The sequence below is a fragment of the Callorhinchus milii genome, unplaced genomic scaffold (assembly GCF_018977255.1).
Source record: "Callorhinchus milii isolate IMCB2004 unplaced genomic scaffold, IMCB_Cmil_1.0 Scaffold19, whole genome shotgun sequence".
In the NCBI taxonomy this organism is placed as follows: domain Eukaryota; kingdom Metazoa; phylum Chordata; class Chondrichthyes; order Chimaeriformes; family Callorhinchidae; genus Callorhinchus; species Callorhinchus milii.
Genome location: NW_024704760.1, coordinates 4,109,636 through 4,136,846, shown reverse-complemented (window position 1 = coordinate 4,136,846; position 27,211 = coordinate 4,109,636). Strand labels below are relative to the sequence as shown.

Genomic DNA, 27,211 nt, shown 5'->3' with positions numbered 1-27,211 from the left:
CCTGGCCAACAATCTGCCAGATACATTTGGTCATTTACTTCATGGCCTCCTGTTTGTCTACAGAATGCGCAGTCACTACACGTTACAGTAAATCCCTTAAAGCGCTTTGAGACATCATCCTGACATGAAAGGTTCTGTATTAAATGCAAGGATTATTTATGTGATGTAGGCTCTCTGCTGTGAATTTCTTCTGGAATTGAGTGAATCCCAGCAGAGTAAATTTATGCCTACTATCATGTTTCTAGGTAAATTAAATGCTGCTCCGCGTATTCTCTTTTGGGCATTTGGATTTATGATCATGCTAACGCATTTGGGGGAATACGTGCTTGTGAGCAAGCAGTTTTGAAGGCAATAAACATTTCGGTGACAACCAGGGTCTCTGGCAGGTTCAGTACAGTTATACGTTCGCTCCTTCCGGTCAAGAATTTATTTTAAATACAGTGCAGATAATTCTAAATTTCAGAACTGAGATTTGCTTTAAACAAAACACTGGTTAAATTGTCAAGTGATTTAAAAACCATATAGGTATTCCAGCATTTTAAATCCGGGACAAGTTTGCTCACCTGGGCTTTACTGTCTTCTGGCATATTTATTTATCAGCTGTTCCTGATTTTGATGCAGAAAATAGCATTAAAGATTTACAAATTGCATCTTTCTTTGGAGCCTATTGTTAAAAGTTGCTCCTGATACAGCTGCCGAAAGGCAGACATACCAAAGTAACAGTTGTTTTTAATTTGGAAGATTTACAGTAGATTCCAGTTAGAAAGGTGGATTCCAGTTAGAAATCGCGGGGTGAGGCACCCGGTGTCCTAGTGTAATTTTTTACTCTTCTAAGTAATTTTCAGTTGCACCATAATAACTTTTGCTGTTTTATTTGAAGAATTAATCTTGCAGTTCTTTAATTGACAAATCATGTTTAATGCGCTGCTGCTTGACTTTAATTTATTTATAATGAATAATATTCCTTTTGGTTTAGTGCCTTTCATATTGGGAGCATTTTTCGAAACACTTCACAGGATTCAGTGTGAAATGTAGTGTTGGCGAACTTGGCTGCCGATTTACACACTGCGGTGTCGCACACACTGTCACGAAGTGAATGACAAATTTTATCTGTGGGATTGTTGGAGAGGACGTTGCTATTGCTGTTTGTAGTGAATCATTTTATAGGAAAATTGTTAAGGAATAGTATTTTTGTTAACCAAAGTCAGCAAGGATTCAGGTACTAGGTAGTGAATTGAAAGTTTTGGCCGCAGTCAGCTAGCGGGATCCCGTGTTGGAACACTTTGTTTTAAACCTTTGACTTTTATTTGTAGGCCTGAGCCTAAGAGAACCCATCCTCCCCCTACGGATCCTGAGCCGCAAGAACCAGAGGAGGAAATTCTGGGATCTGATGATGAAGAGCAGGAGGATCCCAGTGATTATTGTAAAGGTGTGAGCTTATTGTGCTTGGTGCCAACATTTCAGCTTCAGAAGAGGGCAGATCATTGTTACGGCTGAGTCTTCAATGATTGTCTTCTGCTGAAATCGCATGGGTATAGCAAGTTGTGAAATTGAACAGAAGCCACTTTCTCAAATACAGCAACATTTTTTTTAATCTGAAAGGGACTTTTTGCTGCATTAGAAACCTCAACCCTTCAACTTTGTTCCCATAACATTGAAACTAGAAAGAGTCCAAAGATATTCCAGCCATAGGTTTGGCTGGTATAGATAACACTTGGTGAACTAACCTTTCAAATTAAATGAAGATATTGAAGAGCATTGAGTGTCAAATCATGTCATTGCCCAGACCGAGGAGAAAAAAAGAAGAGCCTTCCTCTTTAACCTCCCCCACCCTTCTCTTATTCTTTTTCTTCCTTGTTTTGAAATGCTTCTGTGAAGGAAATATTACTCAATTGGTCTATGTTTTGCACTAAGTTACTAGGAATGATAGAAATAAATAAACCTACTATCGCATTCTTATTTATCATTGTTTCCCTGCGGCTTTTAAAGTGTAGATTTATTCTGGGAAACCTACTGCGATCGCTTTGCAATGTGCTTTTTTGAATATAATATTTCTGAATGTTTAGGTGGCTACCATCATGTCAAAATTGGAGATCTTTTTAATGGAAGATACCACGTAATTCGAAAACTAGGATGGGGGCATTTTTCTACGGTCTGGTTATGCTGGGATATTCAGTAAGTCTGATTTCAGAACTTGGTAACTTCATGTCCCTGTTGCTTCAGTATTTTGCTACCAAATTATGCAGTTGGTATTTTTACAAGTAAATGACATGTTTTGTGTTTTTTTTAAAAAAAAACTTTGCAATGTACTTGGCATTGAATTTATGTAGAAATATACACTAAGAAACCTGATTGGATTTAACAATGTTTTGTTTTTAATTGAAAAGCTGCACCTAGGTCCAATGGGCAGATATGTGCCATTATTTTAACTGCAGTGTACCAATTTACTAGCATATTCATGTGTCTAGTTATATAAGCCCTGCACAGATCTGCAGTAATGAGATTAATTCTGTGTAATGCATTTGTTTTGAACAAGGTATTAAACTTCTCTTCTGGTTTTAGGGGCAAAAGGTTTGTTGCCATGAAGGTTGTGAAAAGTGCTGAGCATTATACCGAAACTGCTCTTGATGAAATCAAGCTACTGAAATCGGTAAATATGGTTGAAAAATAATTTGATTGAAACCTGTTGTTAAGGGCATTCAATAATCTGATCTACTTTCTACTTTCGCCATTATCGGTGAGATGCTCTAGAGTTTAGGAATCAGTTTCCCAAATTAAAGTAAAACCTAAAAGTGTCCAGAATAAATTGTCCTCATTACTGAAGTGCCAAACAGTGTGAGATTGACTGTAATCACCACTTAAGCTTTATTTTGGCTAGATCAGGAATTTATTGACATTATTTTAAGGTTCACATTTGAGGTCCTTGCAAATCAGATTTGTGTGGATAATTGCTTGTTTGCAAATTTTGAATTGTGAAATTTGTTGCTTACAATCAGATTGTGCTGAAATGTTCTGTTCTTAGCAGATTCAAACCTCCGCAAATCACTTTTAAAAGTATTAACATGTGATGAAATCTTTAATATTTCTGATTTGAAGATCTTTTATCTGTTTAATAAATGGCTCAAGTAGCCCAGTTTACTGAGCCTATGCTAGGTAACACATGGTACTGTATCTTTCTGTTAGAAGCTGCCTTTTGACTTCTTTTAACACTTGTGCTAAATGAGTATTTCTGTTCTAAATGCACCAGTGCATATGTGGATTACGTTCTTATTATATTGAGGAAATGTGTACAATTTGTTTTCATGTGTTCATTTCACAGGTTCGCAACAGTGACCCCTGTGACCCAAATAAAGAGATGGTCGTTCAACTGTTGGATGACTTCAAAATTTCAGGAGTCAACGGAACGCGTATCCTTTCTGGTGTTCATCGTGTATTATAGTTGTACTGGATGTGTGATGACTGACCATTGTCTTGGTTGAACTCTACTGGCATTGATCATTTGAATATAGCATGGTCAATGGTTGATTTCTGGGCAAGTAGGTTAAAAATTTAATTTGTGTGTGTATAAAAATTTAATTTGTGTGTGGAGTCCTGTAGCTCAGTGGTTAGAGCACTCGCTTTGCAAGTGAGAAACCTGAGTTCAATTCCAGGCAGAGGGCGAAACCTTGGACAAGTTTCCTTACTCCACACAGAGCCTAATAATAATCCCTCCAAAAAACAAAACAATAATGAATTGGTCATTTTCAATCCACGAATGTTTGTGGGACATTGCTGTGCACAATTGGCTGCCGCGTTCGCCCACAATTATACAGTCAATTCACTTTACAGTATATTCTGTGAAGCGCTTTGGGACGTCCTCCTGACGTGAAAAGCGCTATATCAAATGCAAGGATTATTATATTATTATAAGGTTAGGCTCAGCTGCAATCAGTGACATGCTGATTGACATTCACGGTCACACAGATGGAAGTTGAGTGAAGTTCCTGATGATGTCTTGAAATCTGTGAAACTAACTCCATAGAAAAAGGGGACAAAATTAACAAAGTGACAACAAGATGCTCTACTGAATGAATTAACATCTGAAGCTATTATTGCATTTGGAACATAGCTAAAACTGTGTATAAGGTTGGTTCAGAGCATGTCACTGTTCTATATATGCATTCTCTGAGGGCATGTTGATATCTAACTGGCATAATTTTGCGGGTTTGGATAATGTGTTCCGGCAATTGCAAACTGCAGACTGTAACTGATGAGAAAATTCTGTAGAACCCGTCCTTGACCTAGTTCTAGATGTCTGTATGGTGTTCGAGGTCCTCGGCCACCACCTTTTGAAGTGGATCATCAAGTCGAACTACCAGGGACTTCCTATTAGTTGTGTCAAGAGCATCATTCGGCAAGTAAGTTCAGAGCCTCCATTTGTTTTCATGTATAAAAGGAAAAGAAAATATTGGGAAATTATAAACTTTGAGCAGATGTGAATTTCTGTTTGTTCAGGCATTACTCTTTTAATGAAACAGTTACGCAGGCACGTCTCGAGGCAACTGAACAGCACCTTGGGACGTCCTCCTGATGTGAAAGACGCTATACAAATGTAATTTGTTATTGTGGTTCTCTTGTGTATCTATTAGTGACTTAATATTGTCACAAGCCTTGAAGACTAATGGGTTTAGGTCAAGTTTAAGTGACTGGATAGGAGGAACATAAATGTAGGCTTAATAAAAATGATAAAACATGCAGTTCAGTGCTGATTTAAACAAAGTGTAAATAGGAAAATGCAAGTACTTTTGAGCAATCGGCAGCTTTGCAAGTGTTTTTTTTGTCAAGTTGACTTCATATTTAACTGAACTTGTGGGCCCTCTGTAGAGCCCCTTATCTGGTGATCTTCAGTTTAGCATTTTTTTCTGAAAATCAAAACATTTTCTTCGTTTGCAAAAGGTTCTCCAGGGCCTGGATTATCTACATTCCAAATGTAAGATCATCCACACAGACATTAAGCCAGAGAACATCTTGCTGTGTGTGAATGAGGCCTATATTCGGCGTCTGGCTGCAGAAGCAACTGAATGGCAAAAGGCTGGTGCTCCTCCACCTTCTGGCTCTGCAGGTACTGAGATTTCACCACGATAGTCACAGTGGAACTGTTTAAACTCTTCTTTGCTTTTCATTGACCCAGTTTTGCCCACAAAACATAGTCAATCCATTTTACAGTATATCCTGTGAAGCGCTTTGAGATGTCTCAATGTCATGATCAGGTGCTATCTCAAATGCAAGGATTGTTAAAAGTCTGGTCAGCTGTAACTATTGCTGTAAAATGTTTGGACCACTTTTAGGTCATATAAGCAAAAGTAATATGGCATTGTGTAAGATCTGTCTGGATTTTCCTGGTGGGTAGGTTCATTGATCACAGTACTGGAATGCCTTCCTGAAAATCTACTGCAATATGTCCAGAAGCTCAATGTAATTTGTAAGATACCACTTAGAAGTTAAATGTGTATGGGTATAAGTGCTTGATTCCTTGCGTAACTGTTGATGCCAGCAAAGGTCAACTTTCTGAAGTATATAGCATGTGATAATGTGATATATCTGATGTATGATAATATCAAACAATGTGTTTCTTTTTTCTAACAGTGAGTACTGCACCACAACCCAAACCTGTAAGTGGTTTAAGATTTTTCATACGATTTGTTGAGCTGAGCTCTATAAAGAAAGTGGGTTTAGTTTATAAGCTAGGGTGTAAAAGGGATACTAAGATGCACTTTGTTTTCTCTCTCCCCTCAATGACGTATCTGCTGAAAGTATTTTTTTTCCTTGTATTTGGAGCAAGGTTACACAGGCTTGATGAAGATAACTCCCTTTAAATTGTTTTAGGATGGTGCTCTGTGGTTAAATGGCAAACTCCTAAAATTACAAAAGAAAAACAAAAGTGTATGATTGCATATAGATCAAGTTTATAGTTTATTTTACTATGCTTATGTAACTATGGTTTCTAAGAATTCAGGAAAATAAGAAGTTCAAGATTATTTAGTCTATTGAAACTTAAGGTATGATGCGAAGGAAAATGCTTTTCATTTCATGGAAACTTGAGCACTGATCTCGTTGCACAGGTTGGGAAAATGTCTAAAAACAAGAAGAAGAAGCTAAAGAAAAAGCAGAAGCGCCAAGCGGAGTTATTGGAGAAGAGGATGCAAGAAATCGAGGAGATGGAGCGAGGAGCAGGAAATACAGATAAGGAGCGAGGACTAGAGGAGGACGAGGATGATGGAGTGGTAGAAAATGAGCAAGAGACCCAGCAAGCTAGCTTAGAGAAAGAGGAAGAAAATGTGGACAACGCACCCAATGAAAAACAAGGTAGGCAACTTGATTCATGTGAGGAACGCTAGGTATTTGATACACTACCTGCCTGGGGATTGGTACAGTATCCAAGGTTTTGTAATGTTATCTGTCTGGAGACTCATGTCAAACGTGACAGTTCAGTTAAGTGAAATGGGAGATGGATGAAAGACTTTTTTTGTTCTTGTGGTTTTTCAGAGTGTGCTATCTTTTTAGCAAGTACACAGAGTCTCAAAATAGCCCAGCTTAATTTTGCCGAGTACTGCATTGGTTTCTCTTTTCATATCTTATTGTTGGAATATGTGAACACAGGTCTATGAAGTCCCTTTAATAAGCAAAATGTTAGAAGTAATAAAATCCACAGCCCATTATTCATTCTATAGTCGCATCTTCTGTATATTCCATCAAAATCATTGGTGTTGAACACTTGCAGTATATGAGGGAAAACAATTATTTAAGGAATATGAGCGAGCCCTCACGCAATCTCATAATTTTAATTAGGTAATTTTTGACCACTTGCCCACCAGTTTATTTGCCTTCTTGCAGTGTTTTGTATTTTAAAGTTTAAAGATTCACAGTTGCTGTTACTGGAACTTTGTATCATCTCTCTCTCTCTCTCTCTCTCTTTCTGACTTACAGATAATGATACACCAGAAGAAAAAGAGCAAGAACATTTAAAAGATGCCACTACGGAAAAAATAAATATTGAATCGATAACTTGCAATGGACATGTAGAAGTTGGGCCACTCCCCGATCAGTTTAATAATGGAGAAGAAAAAGAGAAAGATGTAAATCAAAATACAAGTGATTATAAACCTGAAGAATCCTACAAAGATGGAGATGTTTCTTTTCCATGCGCTTACGACATGTTTAACGGACTTCTAGAAAATGGACAGAACCAAAGCAATCAGAGTAATTTCTCCGAAACCTGTGGACCTTTAATCACTGGGATGCTTGAATCTATGACCTGTAACTTGAACCCAGCTGATGATGGAAATAAATTGGATGAGAATGAGGAGCCACAGCAGAACCGAAGTCGGGAAGAATCTGTGTCCAGCTCTGGAGACAATGGTTCGTTCACTTTCATATCTGAAACAATTGTGCCTAATGGCCGATACCTGCTGTGCACAAGTGAACATTTTACGATGATGTCTTCTGGAATTACTATTGCATTTTATTTAGATTTTCACACAGTGAGTTGTTCGGATCTGGAATGCATTGCCTGACAGGGTGGTGGAAGCCGATTCGATAACAACTTTCAAGGGAGAAGTAGATAGATATTTGGGGAGGACAATTTTGCAGGTCTATAGGGAGAGCCGGGGGAGTGGGATTAATTTGGACAGTTCTTTCAAAGAGCTGGTACAAATACGATGGGCCGAATGTCCTCCTCTGTGCTGTATAATTCTATGATTAATACAGTGCGTTAAGTAGTTATACATTTTTCTGAAGTTAGTCCAGTTGAATTGTTGGAAAAATGATTTGTTCCAATAATTTTCCCCTTCCCCCTCTGTGCAAAGAATTCATAAAAACATTCACAGATGTTTCTGTGTCCAAGTGTTCTAACAATTAAGTGTTTCTATCTGCCAGGAAAAACAGATGCTGCCAGCTTGCTTATAAATCCTCTGGACCCTATGAATGCAGAGGGAATCCAAGTTAAGATTGCAGACCTTGGAAATGCTTGCTGGGTTGTAAGTGTGCATTTTGTTTATTCCACAATCCTCTCCTTATATTGGCTTTACAAGATGCAGGATTACCTGTAAGTTTTACTTAATATATTTCAGGGGGTTCCTAAGACTTTGGAACATTTAAACAATTTTTACCACTTCTTGAAAAAGCATTTGAGAATGTCACAAACTTTGAAATAGACTAAATGTCCGGCCATCGTGGTTCTCAGTTTACAAATTATTTGGTTACCTTCACTTCATGATGCAGTTGAGGTTGAAGGGACTGGGTGTATTTTATTTTCAATTTAAATTGATGTACTTGATAAGTACTTTAATGAATTACATGTGTGCATTGCTCAAGTTTCTAACTTTTTTCTAGCACAAACACTTTACTGAGGACATCCAGACGAGGCAATATCGGTCACTGGAGGTTCTGATTGGTGCTGGATATAGCACACCTGCAGATATCTGGAGCACTGCTTGTATGGTAGGTACAGCAAGTTATTGAAGAGTCTACAATGCACTTTATCCTCTTGTATTACGCTGGGTGTTTGTGTGTGGAAGATCTGTACATTGTCTAATAAATTCCCCTGTGACAATTCCAGTCAAATTTTATTTGTCATGAATTTTAGGAATATCGGTAATTTTTAGGATATTGTTTCATATTATTCCATGGCATAGCAAAGTTTTTATTTATAAAAGACTCACTTGTGTCAATTTAAGTGTGAGTTTCATGTAAAGTACTTTACTGATGGCAAATGTCCGAATGTTTAAAATACAAAAAGTAAATCTTACAGTAAACTGAGTCTTGAGTTGATTAACCATTACGTTTTTCCTTGCCTTGACATTTAAAATGTTCTACCCTAACCCTAGGCATTTGAACTTGCAACTGGAGATTATTTGTTTGAGCCCCATTCTGGTGAAGATTATTCTCGAGATGAAGGTGATTATCAGTAATAAACACTTCTTATCTAAGTTTTTATCTCGCTTCTGACCTCAATCTCATTTATTTGGCACAATTTCCCTGCGTGACCCATTGCAAAGCCAAGAATGAATAAATAACTTAAGGTCAAGTCCTGTTTCAGACTCTTAGAATAGGCAACTTGAGATACATTTAGTTCCATTATTTTCTAGTGGAGTCCTGTAGCTCAGTGGTTAGAGCACTCGCCTCGCATGCAAGAGACCTGGGTTCAATTCCTAGCAGGGCGAAACCTTGGGCAAGTTTCCTTATTCCACACGCCTAATAATAATCCCTCAAGAAAAAAAAATAGATTGGTTACTTCAATCCACGACTGTTTGTGGGACGCTGCTGTGCGCAATTAGCTGCCGTGTTTCGCCCACAAATATACGGTCAATTCACTTTACAGTGTATTCTGTGAAGTGCTTTGAGACGTCTAGAAGACGTGAAAAGAGCTATATCAAATGCAAGGATTATTATATTCCATTTTAAGTACAAATGTCTAGCTTCTTCGACTTGTGGAGTAGAACGAATGGCCTATTTCTTTGCTGTACAGTCTTTGTAAATCGATGCAAATGAGGTGCAATCAAATTTTTTGACTATTGGAATTTATTGTCCTATGTTTCTGTATATTTCATATGCAGATCATATTGCCTTGATAATTGAATTACTGGGGAAAATGCCTCGCAAGCTCATTCTCGCCGGGAAATACTCCAAGGAATTTTTCACCAAGAAAGGTAATGTTACTTCAGAAAATAGTATGAAGTTTGGGTTCTTCTATTCTTCTATTTACCATTGTTTCAATCCACGACTGTTTGTGGGACACCGATGTGCGCAATTGGCTACCGAGATTCGCCCACAAAATACAAAGTTAATCCAATCTACAGTATGTTCTATGAAGCGCTTTGAGAGTTCTCGGAAACGTGATAAGACGCTATATCAAATGCAAGGATTATTATTACCTACAATGTTTTCTTTTTCAGGTGAACTAAGGCATATCACAAAGCTAAAACCATGGGGTCTCTATGAGGTGCTGGTGGAGAAATATGAATGGCCCCAGGAGGAAGCTGCAACATTCTCAGAGTTCCTGTTACCAATGCTGGAACTAATCCCAGAGAAGCGAGCTACTGCATCGGAATGTCTCAGACACCCATGGATCAATTCATAGCAACCAAATTCATTGCTCTGCCCTCAGCTCAATACAGCACAGGTTCCTTCTCTTGAACAGATACAAATATATCTGTAAAGGTTGCTTCAATCTTTAGGCAGAATTTACAAACGTTTAGTTTAAAAAAAAAGCGGGGAGGGGGGGATGTAAGGACTTGGATTGCAGAGAAATATGTGCAGTTATTAAAAGCTGCAGTTTGTTAGCTGCTAATGAAAAATAATTTTAGACTACATTCAACGGTTGTGCTGTTCATAACATCTTGACAGAGTGCGAGTATAAACTATTTCAAAACCCAATCTGAAATGTTTGCCGAAGAACTGTAATATTTGCAAACATCTGCATAATGAAACTAGAGGCAACATAAGATCAAACGTACCTTATACTCGTACCAAAGAGTTAAGCTAGCTGTGTTTTTCGTATTTCAGTACATTGACCATTAAATTGGAGATTAACTAGTAAATTAACTGCTTTTTGCTTTGGAATGCCCTGTGGCCCAGTCTCATGCTTTCTACAGTAGTTAAGCCTGCTTACAATCCATCCAGGCTATGCACTAGGCGTTTATGTTCCTGTTGTCTGTAGGTGGGTTGATAGCTGAGTAACCAAAGTAGTTGAGTATATTTCCTGTGTATTCACACTTACCAGCTTTACCGACTGCCATTCCTGGAACAGCACCTTAGAAGAAGGCATTCTGTCAGTGACTGTTAAGCGCTTAAGAATAACTGAAATTTATTGTTGGAAGAACTGCACGATATAGTGGGAAACAAATTCCATTTCATTTGTCCTCTCTTTTGTGTGTTTATTTACTCCAGGTCTTAGCAATGTAACATTGTATTTAAATATTACTGTTTATATTGAAGTTGTCCCATTTTGTGTTCTGTGTAACATCTGTCCAAACATCTGTTTAAAATCTACTTGAGAGCATATTCCAGGAAGACCGACTGGAATGAATCATTTTGGTCGTGTGTTTTACTACATTGCAATGTGGCTTGTTTACCTAAATTTTAAGGCAATAAAATTATCTTTTTTTTGCGCATTTACCTTCATGTACGTTAAAGGAAGTTGAATTTGTAAATAAATATTTTCACTATCCTTAGAAGTACTGAAATGTTCAAATTCTATTGGAAGGGATGGTGGTCAGAAGCTGCCAGGGAAATGGCTACTTACTCTTTTTTTTAAAAAAGTTAAAATACTCGGCTTTCAAGTAGGATTGTATTACATCTCGTCCACGTGCATTGGCTCAGTAGAAAGGGACAGTACCGTTTTTAGTTGATAGTTAACTTTCAAATTTGCTGCCTAAATGTTGATGAAAGATCCCTTAAACCGTGCTTTCAACCATAGTTTGCACAGCCTTTTACTGTACACATAACACAAAATGGGAACCTATAGAACAAGTATTGAAGAAAAACCTGTTCTATTTACTCAGCATTTTTTTAAAAACCTCGATTAATGAGTAAGTACAAGAAAGTACAAAGTTGTACAGGCTGAAAGGAAGTGAAGTATGTCACAAGTGGAAGTCTTCTGTAGCTGTGAACTACTACTGTGTGACGATCGGTGAATTAATGGTCACATAATGGTGCAAAGTAACAACTGTGAAAAATTGAAAGGTGGGAATCAAATCAACTATAATTTCACATTGTGTTAATTTCCCCAGAGGTTGCGGCAGTGCATGGTAAAATGCCATGTCTTGCCCTGCCGGTCCTTGCTTTTCAATGAGTTTTGTACGCACCCGCTGTTCCTTTCTTTCACCACCCAATTGTAATGTCAACAGTATCCCTTGCCTGTCTGGTTCTCGTTCTCTTAAAGGATAAGCATTGATCATTCAATATCTTTGTGCAAGAAACCATTGTTTTATCACTTACACATATATTTGAAGCCTTTGAGCATTCTACCATTTTCTAGTTCCCATTAGTGTTCATTAAAATGACATTAGGACTAGCTATTAAAATTGAATACTTGTTGACTGCATATGCCGCCTGTTTAAACCGTTTTAATTTCTAGGAAATGTTGGCCGCAGAACAGAGCAAGGAGTCTGATTTTTGATGTCCAATGCAGCATTGGAAAAAAACTGGCTCTACTTTCACTGAAGCTGCTGCTGGTATACAGGCTTTAGTTCTAGACCTATCTGGTTTGTATGTGGCATTTTTTCCCAAGGAATTGTATAGGAGAATGACCTTGATATATTGACCAAGGTCATGAAGGAAATTCTTTGAAATCTGGGCCCTTTCATAATTAGCCTGTTTAAACTGGTATAAATTTTATCTTTTCAACTTTGCAGATGCTTTAATTATGGCCCATCTAGCGTAATAAAAGTTGTTCTTGCTTGTCCTGCTGTGGGTCAAGAAGACGAGTCATTTGTTACACCGGGTGTCTGGCTGCATTTGGTCCGGTTTGATTAATCAAATCAAGTTAGCTTTTATATGCTACCATATACACTTAGTATAGTATTGGTTACACATATTTTGATCTACTTATCTCCTATCACATTAGTTGTAAATTGTATTGTGGGTGCATTTTAATACGTTATTTTGGCTAAGTTTTTTTNGTGTGTGGTGCTTGCATGTAGATTCAATTTTACTTCTTGTCTTGTGATGATTAAGAGCATTGTTGAAAGGGGAACTGCTCATTATCTCTGTGGTGAAAATCAAAAGCGTTCTAAATAGGATAAGGGATTTTTATTCACCAAAAGGCGTCTTAAGTCTTTTCAAGGGTTAGGTGTGCCTTTGATTTCAGCCAGTATGGATTACATTATACAGCAACCTGCATCGAGATAACCTCATTCAAGATTGAGAGTTTAACCAAAGGTGAGTGAATGCCAGTTATTAGTGTGTTCCAACAAACAAAGCTGCAGTTTTTGTACAATCCACAAAATCATAGAACTCTTTAGTGATCTATGTATTATCAAGCTGCGTTGTTGTGTAAAGCACATTTTGTACTGCAAAACTTTCATGGCATTCACACTTCAGGAAATGTATTGCATTTAATTGATCATATTGACATTAGACATTAAACAAGAGACGTAGTTTCATGACAGTCCCATCTCCTGGAAGAAGTAACAACAAGCAACTTCTCTGGCCTGAAGATTTACAACAAACTTAGTGTACAAATCAATGGACCAAAATAAATCTCCCTCAATACTCAACCAGAAATGTTCACAAATAATGGTGCTCAGAGTTACAAAAGGTTTTTGCTCCCCATTAGTTCACCAAACAATGACATTGGGAATCTAATTTATTGTGCAACTAGTAATTTGAATTCAACTCTTCCATCATATTAACTTTATAAGGTGCCACTTGTTGTGTTCACAACGCAACAGAAGTAACAATTGTTTTTAATAAGGTGCGTGCAAGGAAACAAAAAACATATTTACCATTGGGAACTAAATTCCTGAATGAAAAGTATACTGTTTTAATCTTCCGATGGATTAAAAATCAGTTTTGGGAGGAAAAAACGCCACCTTTGATGCCCTTGGCGAACGTTGTACTGTATTTTAGTTTGTACATTTTGCCAGTTCACTGCACCACTGCATGAAAGTTGCCATATTTACCAGTAAAATACTGATTTTGCTTTGAGTTGTGCCAACCAGTTTTTGATGTATTTTTGTTTAAACTATTGTTTTTCATCTGATAGAGCTCTGGCAATCTTAAATTATGGGATGGCTTCTCAAAAGGCATTCAATACATTTCATTGTTGCAGCAAGCAATGTGCCCCAAATGTAAGAAAAACTTTCTAGCGACGGAAAAGTTGTACAAGCATTATTTAAGTGTTTGGATTATTTACCACAACTTTATACTTGCAGTACAATACACAACAAATTATAATACAGATTTACGATTTATAGGATCTTTCATGTCGGGAAGTTGTCCCGTTGCCTGTTTTGTGTAACGTAGTTGCAGAAATGTTAAATATTAGCCGGTGTTGGTGATGCACAAAGAAGAGTTTAAGATTTATGACTTCTCAAATGTAATGCCGGGATAAGTATTTATTACTGTCCATATGAACTTCTGAAAATAGGCCAAGTAGTTATTATAGTTCCAATTGCTACTTAAACGTAGACTGTTCCAGTGACAAGTCCACAAATAACTGCTTTAATAGCTATTCTGTCTTTACACAAGTAACTTGTTGAATATTTACAACACAAAAGAACTTCCACTAACTACTGAGCAGATTGTTACATACCAATTTTGACTATATTGACTAGTTAATTGCTTTCTCCTGTCCTCATCCCAGTACTGTATTTTTCTGGTGTATTTGTTTGTCAACACTGATTTTTCAGATGCGCTACGTGTAGTAGATACTATAAAGATCAAAGAATATAGTTGCAGGAAAGTGCCTGCTGCGTCAAATTTCACCATTTCTAAAATAAAAACACACACAATACGGATGACTTTTAAAAATGATTGATGGTAATTCAGGTTGCCAACCTCTAAAATTGTTTGCGTGGAACATAATTGAGTTGAACTGTGCTTGTGATATTTCCAATTTCTCTGTATGTTACATAGATCAGAAAATAGCCAACAGTCTTCCTTCTTCTAAAATCTGTTCTTCTTTTGGACCGAACATCGAGTTTTATCCCTTCTGCTACACACTGTCTCTAGGTGTTGCATTTATGGAATAAACTGTGTTTAATAAACTTGAGCATTTTTTTTAAACCACGGGTATGGCAGAGATTTTTTTTTTATCCTTTGCTGCGTCTTCCTCACTGTTTAAGGTCAGCTTGCTCTAGTCTAGCCAGGCAACGTGTGTCCAAATTGCCCAAGATGTGTTTATTGACTTAACTGAAACAGGATTTTCTTCCTGTTAAAATAGTTTGTGCATTTTAGCTGCCTTGTAATCAACAGGTTTTGTGGTGTATCCTGTTTCCTTTGCTTCCAATTGGCTTTGTTTGTCGCAGCCTTGCATTTAGACCATCTGAGTTCAATTTAGGGGAACGATGGCAGAAGGGGGCAAAAAAACAAAAAAAAAACAATTTGAGCAACGAGTCTATGGCTACAGTATCAAGTGATTTATCACCCAACTATTCTAGGTTTGATTTCAGCCTTCCGGTATTCACAGAATTACACAGAATAATATGGCACGGAAACAGGTCATTCAGCCCAACTAGTGCGTGGCAGTATTTTTCTCCACACAAGCCCCCACCTTGATCAGTCGAAGTGCAGTAATTGCCCTTGGCAGTGAATGCCCACAGCATATATCTTAACTACTATTCAGTGGAATTTCTTAATTCTAGTTTCTATTCAGAATGTGCTTGAATCTGGCCTTAGCTCGTTTCTTTGTTTGAGCTTTTTCTACCTACAAAATATTGAATTTTTGCCCTATGAAACCTTCTCCCCATCTTCGGTGGTTTAAATATAAATCAAATTTATATATCTCACTGATTTGACCTAGAATAATATTTTTAGAAGTATGTATTGTATTTCGCTGAAGCGCATAGCTATTGAATTGCAAGACAGAATTACAAAAATATCCAGACCAAAACACCAGTAAGTTTTGTACAATTTCTAAAACTGCAGCATAGTTACAATAAAGCCACATTTATTCTTTTATTAGTAAACTTCACACATGATGAATTTTAAAGGCAAGGGTTCAATGCTATTAAATGTAAATAAGATTTGAAAGCCAATGTTTATTGTAGCAGACTCCGGCAGCTTATAGAATTTATTTAAAATGTCCGCAGTGATTCGAAAATTTGTATCTTCCATAAACTTTTATAAAGTTTTTATTGTTGCTTGCTGGTGTAAGAATTATAACTTTTTTTTTTAAAAAATCCTTCGTTGAAGCACGGTAACCTGATTAGAATGGTCAACAATTTGCAATGTACTGTCAACTCAAAATATATGGAACATACAACCGGGACAAGGGTCTATAAAAAGACTGGCTGGGTTGGGAATAGATTTTTTTTTGTGTGTGTGAGTATTTCTATTTCTGGCGCGACTCTGTTTTCGAAGCTACAACCAGAACATACTGGTTGGGCCGAATGGCCTGTTTCTGGGCTGTCCGTTCATTGTAGACTCTTGAATCCTAATTCTAGGCCAATCAGCAGGATATTTGACCACGGATCACGTTTTTGAGATGTCTCAAAGCGCTTCACAGAATATACTGTAAAGCGAATCGACTATTTGGTGGGTGAAACACGTCCAGCCAATTATACCTCCAACATCCACCCATGCGCCCTTTCAGGCAAGGGAGGGGGCAATGGAAAAGCCAATCGTGGAACTCCTATCCATTGCCCTGGCCGTAAACTCAACACAGACTGTGGATCGAACCTATGACCTGTAGTTTGTGCCTTTGCCGTTAGCCTTACAGGGCAAGTTAATTCCCCTTTGTAAATCGATGCTTCATTCTCATATTTTCGCCAATTCACATGAAACCCCCGTAACACTGTCATGTGTTGATCCTGCTGTTTGTCAATTTGTTTGTGGTCCACCTTTAGGAGCAAGGGCACTAATAATCAGATGGCAGGGGGAGAGGAAAGATCATTAATTACAATGTGCAGAGACCCAATTTGCTAGGAGGAACCCGGATGTTAATCCCAAAATGGTGACCATTCTCCCATTCTAAGATAAGTCTCAGCAAGCCAACTCATTTTTAGGGCACAAAATGTAAACATTAAACACTTAACTTCAAAATTTGATCTGTTTCTAGTAGAAATGTAAGGGTTCTTCTCATTGCACTTTGAAAACAAACGTAGAGAGTCGACATGAACACATTTTAAAGAACTGATCCCTTATTATTAATAGCAGTGGTATAGCTTTATAACCTTTGTAAAATGGTGTGATATCACCTCACTTTTGGCCATTGAAAGCTATATTGTAGCATACATCAATTCTTTAGCATAGCTACTTAAAACACAGCGGGTACACAGAAACATTCAGTTTGTAACTACAGTGATTTTCTCAGCACACAAATTAAAACTTGGTGTCCAGAGGAATGGTTCCCATTAATCATCCAACTTTTGTAAGGTACACTCATAAATACACAATAAAGGTTATTACACGACCCATACACTGAATTTTGGTTGTTTTCTAGTAGAACCCCGTTAATAACACCGACTCTAATACTTGTTGTGTCCACAGTTAAATGCGCTATATGGAACAACCAACGTGATCTGAACCAAGAAAAATATTATGAAATGTTGCGGGAGCGTTCTTGCTAATGAGGTTATTAGTATCAACACAGTGGCAGAGTACAGAACCTGTTAACGCATTAATCCTCTTGACTTTATGGCCCATGTAACATTGGCCTCCAATGTAATGAAACAACGTAAATCACATTTCTTGACTATTACAATTCCGATGCAGTTACACAGGATGAGGCACAGATTGCAGCATTAAAATTATCCCGTTAATGAACTGCGTTTTGGCTGATTTCAGCTACTGACGAATCTCTACTGTTCTAAGATTTTTTTTCCAGAATTTGTCTTGTCGGTCACGAGTGCATTGAGCAGCTCTGAAAGGAAAGGGAATAAAAGGGATGTTATCTTAATATGGTACAGCTTTAAAAACTTATTGCGTTTCCCAACATATCTTATGGTAGACTACATCCCCAGTGCTTGTATGAATGGTCAGACACCCTCATGCTGGTTATTATTATTATTATTAACTGATTTGTGAATTGTGAGCATGTCGTGGCTTGATTCCATCAACAGTTTCTATCATGTACCTATTACCATGTGTGTTCTACATAAATGAGGCATTGTGCTCAAATGTCCCAGTTTCTCAGTTTAACTGATAAAAGAGCCCCCAAATTGTGAAAGTTTCATATACAAAGCTATATGACTCTCTTCTGTGATATGTGCCCACATTGAAGGCGCTTAAGCAGGGAAAAGATTTCATTGAAATATTTTCCTGCAGTCTCCCTGCTTCCGTGAACAATCATCTTTACCATTGCCCTAACAGAAGTAAATGGAAACTTAAGGATAACGAAACATCTTATCACAGAAGATGCATTCACTTAAAGACAGTATCACTTATCCAACACTGGAGCGTTGATTTAAAAGGGAGAAGTAATGGAAGAACTTCTTCTCGGGTGTGTAAATGATTTGCCAGGGGTGGATGTTGGAGCAGTATTTGGGGCATTTAACAAAGAATAGGATGAGTACATCCAGAAGAAATCTATCGGAGGGGATGCGGACAGAGAGCAGGGAATTGGGATTAGGGTTGGATGGTTCCTCGGGGAAGCAAACACTGACGTGAACTAATATTGGGTTAAGTGTCTGCTTCCCATATTGTAAGTACTCTGGGACGCTGGGTGCTATATAAATGCAAGTTGTACATTTTTATGGTTACAAGTTGAAATGGGACTGGAGGTAGACGAGCAACTTTGAAACCTTTAAAGTAGTCATAATAAAGTTGCCGCCTGTATTATAGATTTATTGCAGTTGATAGATTTGGTTATGTGTGTATACGCATTTCAACCATAGAGACCTACTACAAAAGTAAATGTTTTAACAGATTGCTGAATAAATATGTAGCTTCGTAGATCACTCACCGTGACTGATAGAAGTTGACGACTGCATTAGGCATTGGCCCCATCTGCAACGCAGGAAATAAATGTCATAAAGTGCTTGAAGCTAATTACCATATAAATGAACAAACAATTAACTTTAGAAGTAGAACAATTTGTTAGACTAACCACATAAATACAGATTATGCATAAATTGTGTATTTTTTTTAAAATTAGCTCTTGCTATGCAACTTCCAACTACACTCTACAGTTAATCCTGTGAAATGCTTGAAGATGTTTTGACGATATAAGGTGCATAGACAATGCGAAGACTATTTATTATTACATCTGTGTACGACCTTAGAAACCTTCAGTCTCTTTCTTAACTCTGGCACATGCTTGTTCTTCATTTCCTTTACTTTGCTTGCAGAAATTTATTTGAATCTTTAATATTTCTTGAGGCCTTCCAATTTTTGCGCTTTCCTATAGTTCTGCAATTGAGTTGTAAACCAAGCAACTTGATTAGATCTGAGTGGTTGTATGTTGTATCATTTGTAAAGGCTTGGGTCACGTTCCACCTGAAAACTTTTAATTCTAAATGTAAGTTTACTTTTAACTGAAGTTTTAGCCTTATGAGCTACAGCTCCATCTTTGGACTGCATATCAATACGTTCAGCTCATGCATTTGTACTTTGTAAAACAGGCAACATTTTGGGCAGGTTATAAGTTTGCTTAAACAAAGAGATTCAAGAATAACTTGAATTTACATAACGCCTTTCACGTAGAATAAACATCTTGGAGCACTTCATCAGCATTGTGTGTCACAATATTCTAAGCTCTTAATGTACTTTTACAGGACCCATTCCACAAAATCCAGGATAATGTGCAAAGTCCTTATTTTGCAACTGTAAAAAAAAATCATGGCACGGGAAATCATTTTAAAACAGCCATTCCCCTGTGACCTAACCCTAAAATAGCACAAGTCACAAACTCACACGCCGGCTTGTCGAAGGCAAACTTGCGATACGAGTAATGATTTCTGCCAAATTCATGCAGTGATGGCAGATTGGTGTTCAGCGGTACTTTGACCTCGAGCATCAAGTATATCTCGCTTTGGACAGCTGAGTTGCTTTTGCGCGGACAATGCAGTAGGTGGAGTTGTAACACTGCACATTTCAGCAGTGCAGCAGTAATACTGAGATTGCCTGGTCGCCACTAGTTGGTCATAGTTAGCAAACTAGATGCCTGATTTGTAACACACAATGTCGGTGGTGCTAAACTGGCGAAAAAGCACGTTCTTGCATATGGCAGCTTAGGTCAATTTACATTATGCAGGATACTCAAGCAAATAGACCTTGAAGAGAAACTTCTGACTAGGTCAATTTGCACCTCGCACGTAAATGGATTGCTCTTTCCCCTCGCCTCCGATTTGGGATCCCAGTAAGCTGTAATGAAGCACTTTGAGATGAGACGTTCTCGCAGCGTGAATAGCGTCATATAAATTTCAATTGTTATGATGCGCCGACAAGTTGTATCTTTTTGGAAATTGTCAGGTGAGTGCTGACGCAATTTCCACTCGTGTTCCTGTTTAGCTGATTAACAGAAAGCTGGCGAAACGCACCCAGCCCGGAAAAGGTTGTAGGGTACCATTCGTTTCTCTAATACCCAGCAAATGTACTTTATCTTCTCAAATATTGGCAAAATGTTCCACTTCCTGCTAAATGTTGGCGTCCGTCATGTTCAAACACGGAAAGACATGCCATGGTCATGGTCAGGATATTTTCTGAACTCTATAAAGAGTAACCAAGCACTCCTCGGATGGTCATGACGGAATCTGAGCCCCCTGATCCAATTACAGGTTTGTATTTCACTACTAAGAAACCATCGATCTGTCTCTCATTATCACAGTTACACCAAATGCAAACTTGGAATTTTTTTGATTAATTAAACAACTAAATTCGAATTAAATAATCCTTGCATTGATGCAGCGTTTTTAACGTCGAAACGTCTCAAAAGCGCTTCACAACGTTTTTGCGAAGTGTAGGGACTGTGTATTTGTAGGCAAACAAGACAGTCACAGCATTGTCTCGCAAGTAGCCACAAAGTGAGCCGATAATTTAAGATGGCCAGGATACTGGGACACACTTCTCTCCTGGCTTAGTCCCGGGGATCTTTAACGCTCACCTGAGCTGTCTTAATTGCGACTGATAGTTTATATAAAAACAAAATTGAGATTTAGAACTTAATTCTAATGTGCTAAGAATTATTGCTTTCTCTGATTCTCTCATCAGAATCTAGCTTCCCTTTCCCATATTATTTGGAGATCCGTCAAACCAGAGAGGTGGTGATTGATTTCTCCCCCCACCCCCACCCTTCCCGATGCGAAAAATGAGAACTGACACAAATATCAGAAATTGAGCTTTTGTCATTTTTCAAAATCCAATTTGCCTGAGAGCCAAACACATAAAAGCTCATTTTTATTCTTGTACAATTGAACCAAGCCATTTGACATTATCTGGGATATATAGCTCATTTTCTGGATGATCTATGGTTTCAGACTCTGCCCAAAAGTAATTGACATCAAATGTGTTTTCCAGTACCCATTTATATCGCGCATTCTAAGCTCTGCATCCGCACATTTTATAGGCGGAAGGGACACTTATTTTTGTGTGGTTGACCCCAAATCTGAGCTTTATAATCCTTCGGGCACAATGCTTTTGTATTGTGAGTTTCTGCAGGTATTATGGATGATTTAACATTGAGACAGGATACTGATATTTGTTTACTGCAGTAGGAATGAATAGTGTTCTTTCTGTTCTCACTGAGCTCCTCAATGCTGTTCAGCAGTTTCACCCGTTTTCAGGCATCAAGCAGAGCTAAGACAGACAGCATGATGTCTGAAATTATTTCACACTGTAACCCTATTTGCAATGGAAGAAATTAGTAATTCACCTTGCATACGGATAAGGCCTTGTGAGGATTGACTAATAATTTACTTCTTGCAGGTCAAAGGGAGAGACGTGTTTATAATTTCTACTTGGTTGTTTCAATGAAGGAAAGGGATGCATTTTATCAAGTGGTCTCAGAATATTCTATCTATCTATTACACTTTCGCTTGATTTGCTTTCCTACTTCTCCCACTGACGTAAGTTTATGAAACTGCCGCCTCTTACTTTCTGGAGATGGCTGCTTAATAATAATAATAATCCTGCACTTGATATAGCGCTTTGCACAGCATACTGTAAAGTGAATCGACTATATTTTGTGGGCGAAACGTAAGAGATAGAAGAAGTTCTGGATTGCAAACAGCTTTGAGACAAAATTCTCAAAATCGAGCTATCGCACCCCACCAATATCCTCCTTTCCCACTTTTTGAGGTTCCGTAGTTGGGAGTGAAGTGCTCTGTGTTGTTTTCCGAGGGGGGAGGGGGTGTGGAGGAATTAATCACATATCTATTGTTCTGGTAGTACTGATTTTGCCATGGATTCTCAATGGTTTGCAGAGTTTTTGCAAGGTAGGAAATTCATTCTAAACGTCAGAAGAACGGGCCTCTCTGATTACAGGAATGACTTCCACTTTTATCCGAGGGGCACTGGAAATAGATTACATATGGTCCCACATGACGACACTTTACCGGTGTTAGAAAAGTGTTGGAGGCAGTGAGTTTATTAAAGCTGTCAGTAAGGTTTTTATTAAACAAACTTAACAGCAGTGGAGATTCTTAAACTGTTAGTTGGGTCAGTTGAGCTGATGAGAATGCACAGACTATATCGAGCCGGTTTATTTTGATGGAGGGGATTAGCTTTTTGGGGGGGAATCACAATGAGGTGGTACTTGAAGACAACAGGGACTGAATCATGCAACCTCAACATTTGGTCAAACTGCTTGTCCAGATCAAATTGAGGAACGGCAATGGAACTGCAAAGCAAGTCTCTAATCTGAGCATCGGCCACGTCGAAGCAAGACGCTTCCTTTATGGAGAAGGGGGGGGGAAAAAAAACTCAAGCAGAGAATTTGTGTTCATCTCTTGCTGGTTACTTGCAGGGTGGAATTTGCAGGGAAAGGCTCAGTCGACAGGCTTCTAGGTTGGGAAGCCAGTTCAACAGACAGAAAGAGAAAGGTGTCAATAAAAATAAACAATATGGGAAGTGGATGTATACTTGAAAAAAGGAAAAATATGGGAGTGGGACTAATTGGATAGCTCATTCAAAGAGCTGACACAGGCACGAATGGCCTCCTGTGTTGTAAGATTCCATGAACCGCATCGGGAGATGATCTATTCAGTCGAACCCTAAAAACGTTAAAAAGAACATAAAATGGCAAAAATCACGTTGAGCCGTTTCTGTTGGTGTGTTGGTCACTCGCTTCCAAAGGGGATCCTCCGTCTTATTCAGGTATCAACTTCAGTTTGAAAAGATACCAGTTCTCAAATCAGAGCAGTTGCGTATCAGGCAAGTATGACGCTCGCGCAGTAAAGCACTGAACCACTCACCTTTATTTTCTACCTTGAAGTCTTCAGGAAGGAGGCTGTCTTGTCTGTTGCCAAGCACAAAGGCCAAGAAAGACAGAATGAGAGCGTCGAGGATCCCAATTATCGCCAGAATGTAGGCCCAGCGCACAGAACATTCTCCCAAAGTGTACTTGTCAGTTTTGTTCCCACACATTTGTTTGACTGCATCTGAATCCCAACCGTCAGGATAAATCATGCATCCCATTATGAGGCTGGCGGCTGAAGATAAAAAAAAAAGAAAAACATAAATCAACAACAACAAAATTACAGTTATAGAGTGCCTTTCACGTCGGGAGGATGTCCCAAGGCATCTGAAATCAAATGTGTTACGCAAGCATGTAACGAGACTATAACATTGATGTTTGCAAAGAGGGGACAGTATTAATGCATTTGTCAAAAGTTCCCTCAATGTTTTATTATCCCTTTTCTAAAATGATTGTTTTTTTGCAACGAGTCTTCAATGGTATATTGCGACATTTCATAAAGTAAAAAATACCTCCCGGTATTTGTCCTGAAGTTGCCCTTTGCAACTCTAAACCTGTGGCCTCTTGTTCTGCTGTTTTGGTGCATCCAAAGGTAAATACTTCGTACATTATGTTTTTGTTCAATTATATGATTGCATTCTTTAACATTGCTAATTGATAACATGATACTTTTGCCTAATATTGTTTTCCCTCGACCTGCCCTATATAATAACAACCTTTGCATTTGATATAATGCCTTACCACGTCGTTGAGACGTCTCAAAGTGCTTCACAGAGTGTACTATAAAGTGCAGTGACTGTGTATTTTGTGGGCAAAATGCAGCAGCCAATTGCGCACAGCAATGTCCCACAAACAGTCGTGAATTGAGTGACCAAATTATTGTTTTACTATTGTGTGGGGAGGGGAAGGAATATTACTCTTGGCTTGCCTTACTCACATGCTCCTTTGTATCTTGAAATAGCCAGACAGAGATTCAGTGCCATTCTGTGGATTCTGGGCTGGGATATACCACTATTGCTTCCTACGGCTTTGGTCTAACATTTTTCTAACACTGAAATGTCAGAAGTGACAGCTACCACGTCAGTAAAATGAAGTAGACCTGCTCCTTAGTTCCCCAGAGCTGCACGACATTCCCTGACAGAGGGCAGATGGGCACCCAGAGACTGAGAGATCACTGTCTACAAACCGTTTATCACAGTGTATCATGGCATCTCTGACTGCTGCATGTTTTTATTTTTGTGTGTGCCGACTCCTGCTCTCGGTTGTGATTTACAATACCTCTCTCAAACGTATATCTTCATAAAGGGAAATCAGAACAGACAGGACAGATCTGGCGTCAGTGTACGCCACAAGCTTATAATGTGCTACGTGCAGTACAAAAGGCCGTGCGTGCAGTGGCATGGGTCTTAACGCTCTGTACATTATGGAAGAGATGTGCACATCCTTTTCCATCTGGAGATCTCTTATCCTGTGTTCGTAACCGCACGTTTTGTGGCAAGCTGCGATGGTTTTGTTTGCAATTTGCCTTTTTAAAAAAAAAACTTATAGCTTGAGCCACTGTGTGCGACACTACAGGAAAGCGAGGTCAGGAGCCGATCGATTCACACCGCTGCAGTATATCGGTCTCGGCTGACACTCCAGTGTGGTGTGGGAGAGCGCGCTGGATTTTCAGAGGTGCCGTCCGTCAATTGAGACGTTAAACCAAGGTCCCGTTTGCCTGTTCGGGTGGACATTAAAGGTCCTCCAGCCCTTTTCCAAAAGAGAAGGGAGTTTCCTCCAGATATATGCTGGAATATATTTTCCATAACTTATCTAAAATAATACCCTGACAATAACGTTCTTGTTCTTTCAACTTCTTTGCTCACAGTCTAGGATGACAGTCCAGCACATCACTGAAAGCGTGCTGCAATGTCGGAGGTGCTGTCATTCAGTTAGGACGTGAGTATTACTGGTCTGGGAAACAACAGTGTCAAAGCACTGGATTGATGTTCCAGAAGGATTTTAACGAACAGCCTTTTGGTACTGTTGTAGTAATGCATCCCGAGCACAGGGGGTAGTCGGTGAGTTACATATCTGGTTCAGCTCTTGTGCCGATTTGATCTCTCCTTCAGAATACCCAGCCTTCGAGTCCATTACCTTAACCACTGTTCTTGGCAACCCCCTTCCAGCTGTTCATTGCTCTCCGTGTGTAAAGAAAAAAAATACTTGCAGGTATAACGATCCTACAGCGGCTTGTCCTCCTTGCCTCCTTGTCCTGCTGTTGCAAACTTATTTGAAACTCTTGTTCAGGGTTCACTTTCTCTACCCCCACGAGGCATCGTCCGGTCTGCACTTAATACTTTCCGAGTTGAGGCAGGCAGGATGTAGCCCATCCAGGGAGTGAATGTGCTCTCCATTCGTGAGATCATTAGGTTACAGAGTTCCCTGCGTTAATGGAACACTCAATAAATTAGATTGGAAGCTCTTAAGTGCTTTGGGGACCCTTAAGCACGGAGACGGGTTTCTGTTACCTGACGAAAATAAACCCTTTAACAGTCTCCTGCTGTTTTTTCTAAAACCAAAGGCTGTGAATTAATGCAAACATGGTTTATTGGATGTTTGTACATCAATCAAAATTGGGTTTGCACCAGCCATGCATTTATCTGGAGAAGCTGCTGGTTTATACAATGAACTTTAATCGCAGAAGTTTAACGCCTTGCTTATATTTTCTCTGAATATTACTCTGAGGTACCTGTGGCAGAAAACTGTTCTGACACTCAAAGGAAGAAACATGTCCTTCAATCGTCAAAGAGTTAATACTTCAAGAGTTCAACTTCTGTTTGATTTTAAAGGCAACCGATAGCTACTCTAGTTTATTATTGGAGCAGGCGTTCCCACCCAGCCGCACAGCTAATTGAATATCTCCTGCTTTCCACCTTTCCCTGACATTGCCAAGTGGCCCCAATATAAACCACAGACAATTAATTTGATGGATTCCTCTGAAAGTAATTTGGATAAGAATGCTATGTGGACACTGGAAAGTGCCAGGCAGTAAAAAAAACCATTACTTTAAGCCAACACTCTGATGAAGCATTAAAATTCATGGTAATTGGCCAACCTGATGGAAAATTTGCGTTTTTTTTAACGTCAAATCGTAAACAATTGTTTGAATAGCATGTTGTATTTTCCATGGTGACCATCATTCACCTGCTCTGAGTTTGCGGACACTGCCAGAGCCAAGTATTAATAGTATTAATCATATAATAATCCTTGTATTTGATACGGTGACTTTCATGTCAGGAGGATGTCTTAAAGCACTTTACTGTGAAGTATTGTGACTGCGTGTTTTGTAAACAAACACAGCAGCTAACCTGCGCGCAGCAATGTCCCACAGACAGCACAATACAAAATTTCATTTGTATAGAGCCTTTCACCAAGTGAATAAACAAATTTATCTGGAGGATTGTTGGCCAGTATGCCAGGGGAATAGTATAACAGTGTGGTTACACTCAGTATAATACCAAACAGATAGTCCTCTCATTAAAGCAATCAAAGCATTTCGTGAACGAATCCCAATGCTCTGGCCTCAACCACCCGTCCTGGTAATCTGTTCCAGTTGTTAATTACACTTTGGGCGAAGTACTCCTGTTTTGATAGACCACCCCATGGGCGCTTACAATAAATTATTCCATTCCTGTTACACTTTTAACATTCATCGTTGATTTCGAATTGACGACTGTCCGGATTCATCATCAAAGAAGATTGTTCCCTCTTCACATCTCATCGGAAGATTGTCACTGGCAACGGGGCAAGAAACAGAGCCCAGGAATATTCTGTCCATCATATCAGACCCCAACAATTCCATTGTTTGTGGAAATATTTGTTAAGTGGCTCAGTTTGTGTCGAATGGTATAATAAACTCCCAGCTGTTTTCCAGATCAAGGTTGCACGCAGTAAATGACAATGATTTACAATATAATCAATGAAGACTGAAATCCCTTTAGAGGCTGATGATGCAGGTTTTACTGGCCTCAGCTTTATTGCAACTAATAGCCGACCTTGCACTTTATTCTCCTTCGGAAAAGCTCGCCATACAATTCAGAGGCAAACCTGAGTCAAATTTTGATGTCAGCAGTACAACAAAAAAGAGCAAATGTCTCTGGATGTGTGCAAATCATT

At 38.7% G+C, this 27,211-nt stretch overlaps 2 protein-coding genes across 3 annotated transcripts in view; one reads left to right on the top strand and one right to left on the bottom strand.

The window, feature by feature from the left end:
• LOC103179151 (SRSF protein kinase 1) overlaps nucleotides 1–14,769 on the top strand; it is a 29,911-nt gene extending 15,142 nt beyond the window's left edge. For both annotated transcript variants that reach the window (XM_042342092.1, XM_007894283.2), the window contains 14 exons: nucleotides 1,314–1,429; nucleotides 2,067–2,175; nucleotides 2,563–2,650; nucleotides 3,320–3,407; nucleotides 4,291–4,397; nucleotides 4,936–5,101; nucleotides 5,626–5,651; nucleotides 6,102–6,345; nucleotides 6,967–7,398; nucleotides 7,915–8,015; nucleotides 8,371–8,478; nucleotides 8,865–8,934; nucleotides 9,594–9,686; nucleotides 9,933–14,769. In XM_042342092.1, the coding sequence (XP_042198026.1) occupies nucleotides 1,314–1,429; nucleotides 2,067–2,175; nucleotides 2,563–2,650; nucleotides 3,320–3,407; nucleotides 4,291–4,397; nucleotides 4,936–5,101; nucleotides 5,626–5,651; nucleotides 6,102–6,345; nucleotides 6,967–7,398; nucleotides 7,915–8,015; nucleotides 8,371–8,478; nucleotides 8,865–8,934; nucleotides 9,594–9,686; nucleotides 9,933–10,117 (1,933 nt within the window). In that variant the 3' untranslated portion in view covers nucleotides 10,118–14,769. The remainder of the gene's footprint in view (nucleotides 1–1,313; nucleotides 1,430–2,066; nucleotides 2,176–2,562; nucleotides 2,651–3,319; nucleotides 3,408–4,290; nucleotides 4,398–4,935; nucleotides 5,102–5,625; nucleotides 5,652–6,101; nucleotides 6,346–6,966; nucleotides 7,399–7,914; nucleotides 8,016–8,370; nucleotides 8,479–8,864; nucleotides 8,935–9,593; nucleotides 9,687–9,932) is intronic.
• A 2,304-nt stretch (nucleotides 14,770–17,073) lies between these two features.
• Nucleotides 17,074–27,211, bottom strand: part of LOC103179153 (LHFPL tetraspan subfamily member 3 protein-like) — a 43,520-nt gene continuing 33,382 nt past the window's right edge. Inside the window, exons 2-4 of the mRNA XM_007894284.2 lie at nucleotides 23,052–23,288; nucleotides 18,605–18,648; nucleotides 17,074–17,563 (exon numbers count right to left, since the gene is read on the bottom strand). Of these exons, the coding sequence (XP_007892475.1) occupies nucleotides 18,632–18,648; nucleotides 23,052–23,288 (254 nt within the window). The 3' untranslated portion in view covers nucleotides 17,074–17,563; nucleotides 18,605–18,631. The remainder of the gene's footprint in view (nucleotides 17,564–18,604; nucleotides 18,649–23,051; nucleotides 23,289–27,211) is intronic.